This window comes from Fukomys damarensis, unplaced genomic scaffold (genome assembly GCF_012274545.1).
Source record: "Fukomys damarensis isolate Sample0158 unplaced genomic scaffold, DMR_v1.0_HiC HiC_scaffold_19, whole genome shotgun sequence".
NCBI lineage: Eukaryota > Metazoa > Chordata > Mammalia > Rodentia > Bathyergidae > Fukomys > Fukomys damarensis.
In genome coordinates, this window is record NW_022900931.1 from 49,339,796 (window position 1) to 49,346,464 (window position 6,669).

Here is a 6,669-nt window from a genome sequence, read left to right on the forward strand (position 1 = left end):
TTTTTTTTTTTTTTTTTTTTTTGCTCCTGTTTTGGTTTATTTTCTCTTGTTTGTTTATTTTTTTGGTACAGAGGATCGAACTGTGGTCCTTGCACTTAGCAAGGCCAGCGGTGGAACCACTGAGCTAAATCCCTGGCCCTATTTTCTCTTCTTTGGAAGTCCTGGACTGGGGATAAGGAGGGGTCCAAAGAGGGCAGAACTGGAGGCAGGACAATATCCCAGTGAGGTTCACACAAAGGGGCTGATAAGCTTGAGCCCCAGCGGAGAGGCCCTTTACTATAATTTTAATAGTATTAGTTCAGAAAGAATATCTGCTGTCTTATTGAGGAAAATACTGGCAAAGGACATAAGTGAGGTGGCCTACTTAATCATGTAAGTTCATTTAAAAATGGCTCCATATTTCTTTGGAAGAGATACTGGTTTTTGAACATCTTTTTGTCTACGAGGGCAGCTGAATGGGTGGCTTAGACGGTGATTTCTGAGTCAGCTGATGAGTTTTTCATCAGTACTTTTAGAGATAGCATCTGCATACCTTACGCCACTTTCTGGGACCCAGTAGTGAGAGCCTTAGTTGTGCCAATCTACATTTTGGCTTTCATCTTCTTATTCCCCGATGGTCTTTGTCAGAACATTAACAACCTGATCAAGGAGCTTACATGGCTTTCAAGAATCTCTACTTCTTTTCAATACCTCTCAGGAACTGATATGTTAGGATCCTCATGGAAAAATACAAAATATTCTGCTCGTTTTCTCACGGGTCATTTCATTTCATGCATATTAATTTTTGCTCATTTGATTTTTTTTTTTTTTCCTGCTACTGGGACTCGTTTGCTACCATTTCTTCACCTTGATATTTACTTCTGGAAACCTTATCCTCTTCTCTGGCCACACTCAAAGCTATTGTGTGGTTTGGTAAAAGAGCAACCTTCTGGAAATTGAGAATATTCAAGAAAATGAAGAATGCAGCTTCATTCTGGTTTTATTTTATTTTTTTTACTTTTTCATGAAAATATTTTATTTTTTTCCTTTTATCATCAATATCTACGAATTTTACAAAACCTTGGGTTTCAATGCATATGCTTTGATCATACCCCTCCCTTAATATATCGGGATTTTTCTAAAATTCTAAAATGTATATGCTCCCCATAAATTCAAGTAAGAATTATAATAGGCAGAAGGATCCTCAAGGTCACGTCAAATCCTGAAGAATCTGAGGCTTCATGACAGAGGAAGAATTTTGCTACCAAACAGGCAAATATACTTTAAATCTTCATTCTCTGGCCCTTACATCTTTACATATTGTAACACACCGCTTCTTCAAGTCTAGTCCTGTGGTTACAAGACCAGACCTGACAGTGCTTTGTAAAACGTTGCTTTCGTAATTCCCGGCTAAACTCTTTGTTATTTTTTATTCTACTACCTTTATTTGCTTTTGCTTCATTTGCCTTTTTCGTTCCACAAATTTCTGAGGACAATTTTTAAAAAGATGATTATCCCTATTATCCTGTTAGAGGTGAATTTATCCCAACAATCTGCAGGACTGTGGATGTCCACAGTGTGGATCTGTCTCTGACGATAAGCAGAGCAGCGGGGGTGGGAGGACGTATCCTAACCCTAACCCTAACCCTAACCCTAACCCTGCGTGGCCAGGGAGCAGCCCGGCCAACCCCATAACCAAGCCTCGGCTGCCGGCTCTGGGCACCGCCCACTTTGATTTTATAGGGAGAAAAATAACTAGATAGTTTATCGAATCAGTAGCCAAAGACCCTTAGGGAATTTAATCTTTTGTGTGGCTCGGAACGACTTTGAATGGACCGACAGGGAAGAAGGCTCCCCCACCTTTAGGCAGGCAGCGAAACCACTGAGCTAAATCCCCAGCCCTACGACTTTGAGAAGTGTTATAAAAAGCAATGAACAATTTGTATCCTTCATTAGCATACAAGATTCAAGACATTAGAGACTGCTTTGTTTACTGCTGAATTCAATAAACTCATAGACATGCTGGGTACATAATAGGTACTAAATGGAAGTCTGTTATTAATCCGTGAATAAAGAGAAATACATGATTTACCTAAAGCTTATTTTTCATTTGACTGGTACGAACCAATACATTGGACTTTGTACATGATACCTAGGAAGTGAGCTGTGTCTCTCTATCCATAACAGCTAAGACTGCCGAAACCATGTTTAAGAATAATCAAACTACTGTGGTGACAGAGTTTCTCTTCTCTGGATTTCCTCGGTTTGAAGATGGTAGCCTCCTCTTCTTCATTGCTTTGTTTATCATCTACGTATTCATTGTTCTTGGGAATCTCGTTGTGTGTTTTGCAGTCAGGATGGATTCTCGTCTCCACAATCCCATGTATAATTTCATCAGCATTTTCTCATTCCTGGAGATCTGGTACACCACCGCGACGATTCCCAAGATGCTGTCCAATCTCATCAGTAAGCAGAGGACCATCTCCATGACTGGCTGCCTCTTGCAGATGTACTTCTTCCATTCACTAGGAAATTCAGAGGGGATTTTGCTGACCACCATGGCTATTGACAGATACGTTGCCATCTGTAATCCTCTCCACTACCTGACCATTATGACTCCCCAACTGTGTGTTCTGCTCTCTGCGGGCTCCTGCATCTTTGGCTTTCTTGTGTTGCTCCCAGAGATTGCATGGATTTCCACACTGCCCTTCTGTGGCCCCAACCAAATCCACCAGATCTTCTGTGACTTTGAACCTGTACTGCGCTTGGCCTGCACAGACACCTCCATGATTCTGGTTGAGGATGTGATCCATGCTGTGGCCATCATTTTCTCTGTCTTGATTATTACCATCTCTTATATCAGAATCATCACTGTGATCCTGAGGATGCCCTCTGTTGAAGGTCGCCGGAAGGCTTTCTCTACCTGCGCAGCCCATCTTGGTGTCTTCCTGATGTTCTATGGCAGTGTCTCCCTCATGTACCTGCGTTTCTCGGCCACTTTCCCACCAATTTTGGACACAGCCTTTGCACTCATGTTTGCAGTTCTTGCACCTTTTTTCAACCCTATTATCTATAGTTTGAGAAATAAGGACATGAAAATTGCAATTAAGAAACTTCTCTGCTTTTAGCTACTTCCTGCATTTGCAGGTTAATGCTAGCCCATGGGGACTTTTCATTGCAGATGTTACTATTATGTACTAACCTAAAAATTAGCATTTAATTCATTCACTGTCACAGTGATTTTTTTTACTCTAGTTCTTACCATGAATGTATTTATTTATACATGTTTCATTAAAATAGCATGTACTTCTTGTGTATGCCTCCATAATGAATAAAATATAAAAGAGAAATTTAGTTAAATCATTACAATATGTTTTTATGAACATTAACTTTATTACTTTTATATAAACACTGTTATTTTTATCATTTTATATAAGATTAATGTAAAGATTATAAAATATGATAATTAGAGTAAGATCTATAGAAAAGACTGAAGTTGTATTTCAGTGGTATCATTAGTAATTTTGTGACCTTGAACAAGTTATTAATTAAATTCTCTGCATCCTAGTTTTATTTTATATGAATATGAAAGTAACATATTTTAAAATTAGGACTTCATATGTTATTATGAATTTTAAATGAGTTACTTTGTGCTAGGCTTAACATATTTCATAACAACAGTTGCAAAATAAATGTAAACTTATTATTTGCCACTAATTGCTACCATTTGTTATTGAGGTTTTAAAGAATGCCATAATAAAGCATGATATAGTAAAAATAAAATCACATACTCAGGAACACTTAGTTATGCTTAAATTTCTGCTAACAAATTAAAAAACTTAGAAGAAGTGGATATTCTGTAAGGATATGACCCACTGACATTGACTCAAGACAACATAAAAAACTTGAATAGACAAATAACAAATAATGAATTTGAATCAGTACTAAAATGTTTCCCAGCAAAGAAAAATCACAGGACTAGAGAGCCTCAGAGCTGAATTTACAAAGCAAAAATACCACTTCTTAAACTATTCCGAAGAATTAAAAAGTACAGAATGTTTCTCAACTCATTCTATAAAGCCAGCATTACTTCATTACCAAATACAAATGAAGATACAACAAAAAGAGAAAACCACAGACCAAATTCCTGGATGAACAGAGTTACAAAATTCTCAACAAAATACTAGTAAATCACATTCGCAGGATGTCAAAACAATCTTGCATTGTTGTTAAATTTGTTTTATCCAAGGATAGGCAAATCAACAATTATAATACATCACATCAAGAAGATGAAAATAAATTATATGGTTATCTCAATAGATGCAGAAAAAGCATTTCATAAAATTGAACAAGTCTTGATGATAAAAACCTTGAACAAATTCAGTAAAGGGTTGTACCCCAACATAGTAAAGGTTTTAGAGCAATTGAGCAAGAGAAAGAAATAAAATGCATACAAATAAAAAGGTAAGGTGTCAAAATATCTCAGTTTGGAGACCATATGATTCTATACAGAAAAACTTAAATCCACCAAAACATTATGAAATGATAAATGAATTAATGTTGCAAGATACAAGTCAATCTTCAAAAGAGTAGACTTTTTGTACACCCATAATGAACTTTTATGAAAGAAATCATAAAATTAATAACAACAATAAAAATAAAACGCCTAGGAGTAAATCTAACCATCAGTAGGTGAATAGATAAATGAAATATGGACTACATACACAATGGAATATTATTCAGACACAAAGAAAGCAAGAAATCCTGTTGTTTGTAGCAAAGTGTGCAAAACTAGAAGATACTATATTACATGAAAAACCAGATGCAGAAAGGCAAGCATAGTATTTCTCTCTTGTAAGTGAAAGCAAAAATCTTTGGCTCGATTTAGAATAGCAATTAATAGAGGTGGAGAAGTTGGAGGGGGAGGATATAAATGGAAACTGAATAGGGTCAGTACCTGCTGTAGGTAAGTGTTGCATATCATATTCAGATCTATTAAAATATGCAAATAACACATTAATAAAAACAATATAATTATTAAAATAAAATTCAGTGAGTTTTTGGAAGATTGCAGTTCTTAGAAAAAATAAGCAAATTTAAAATACCAACCATGAAATATAATTTAGATATTGAATAATAAATTGAATTACTACAAAAGTTGAATTAATGACTTGGAATATTATATAGAAAAAAATGTCTCAAAATTTATAGAAGTCACATGAAGAGACAAAAGATTTTAAAAAGTATTTGAGGAATATCTTAATATTCAACACATCAAATATGGGATTATAGGAGTTCCAAAAAGAAAAATTAAGGCTGAAGAAAATAATTTTAAAAACCTATTCTTGAATTTAACAACATTTGAATGCTGGGTGTGGTGGGGCACGCCTGTAACATCCTCACTTAGGAGATGAAAGAGAATCGAACCCAGCCAGGACTACATAGTGAAGACTTGTTTCTTAAAACAAAAACAAAAGCAAATAGAAAAATGATAATACTTAATCCATCAGATCAAAAGAGATTGTCTAGTGTTATAACAAATGATGAGAAACAACATTGGGCCTGAGGGAAGTTTTGGATTTCATGAAAAAAGATATAAAACATTACAGAATAAGTGAAATTACTTTCCCCAAGATGTAGGTAGAAAAGTCAAACTACAGTAGTAAGAAAGCATTGTCTTCTCATATCAGAAACTGGTACATATTTCCAAGCAGAAGTTTGCATGATAAGAAGTTTTGGGAGATGATAGGGAAAGAGGGAGGACTGTGAGCAGTGGATGAAGCACATACAGTACAGGGTACTGTAACAAAGATTAATATGTTGACTCACAATAGAGAGCTCAGCAGAACCAGCATGAGCTTTAAGGCCCAAGAAACCCAAACATTCGTACAATGTGGAAAAAAATGAAACTGTTCCTTCACTTTCTTTAAAAATCAAAAGCCTCAATGTAAAGTTTATTGTTAAATGACCTTATTTTTATGAAATCATTTAAAGAATCCTGGGGTCAAAATTATTTTTAGCACTTTCTACCTCTGGGTGTTCTTGTAAAAAGGGGCAGGACCGTGACAAAATATTTTGCGCTGCACCCTGGCACTCAAGAACAGCAGAGGAAACAATGACTATGCTGGAGAAAGTAGTTTATACCATTTGGGAAGATGGATGCAGTCAGGAGAACTACACTTACTGACAACTTCGATCTGGGAATCTAATGAGTAAGTTAATTAACCTCTTGAGAGAAGATGATCTTAATCACAGTTCCAGGAGGGAGCTCCCACAGAGTTCACCTCCCTTTCCTGCTATTCCATACATGCCCATGTGGTGAATATAAAACCCCTTTTGGAGAGATTGAAGGAAATCAAGGAGGAGAGACCCAGAGAGGCTGAGGAGTCTCTGTGTTCTTAGGCAGAGGTGAGAGTAGATGACTAAAGCTCGGATTATCATGCATAAGAGTAATCCCTGGATATATAGGAAAAAGAATGGTACATTATGATGCCAACTTCTGAGAAATCATTTACTCCAGATTTTGTTAGGCCTCTTTCTTAGAATTGAATTGTCACACTTCCTTCCCCAAAACTCCCTACTTTTCTTTGTTCATTTATCATAACTCTCTTGTAAGTTTAATGATATTGTACCTGGTGACCCAGTACCAAGTTATTTGATACTGGCTTTTTTTTTTTTTTTTTTTTTTTT

General features: G+C 36.0%; 1 protein-coding gene across 1 annotated transcript; it reads left to right on the forward strand.

Annotated features, from left to right (window-relative positions):
* The first annotated feature begins 2,183 nt into the window (after nucleotides 1-2,183).
* On the forward strand, nucleotides 2,184-3,107 carry LOC104855603 (olfactory receptor 6K3). Its single transcript, XM_010614503.1, has one exon. The coding sequence runs from the start codon at nucleotides 2,184-2,186 to the stop codon at nucleotides 3,105-3,107; it is 924 nt and encodes a 307-aa protein (XP_010612805.1).
* Nucleotides 3,108-6,669: the final 3,562 nt, after the last annotated feature.

Bases quoted from the DNA above. Each gene is read 5' to 3' on its own strand.
- LOC104855603 (XM_010614503.1), top strand. From the start codon at position 2,184: ATGTTTAAGAATAATCAAACTACTGTGGTGACAGAGTTTCTCTTCTCT.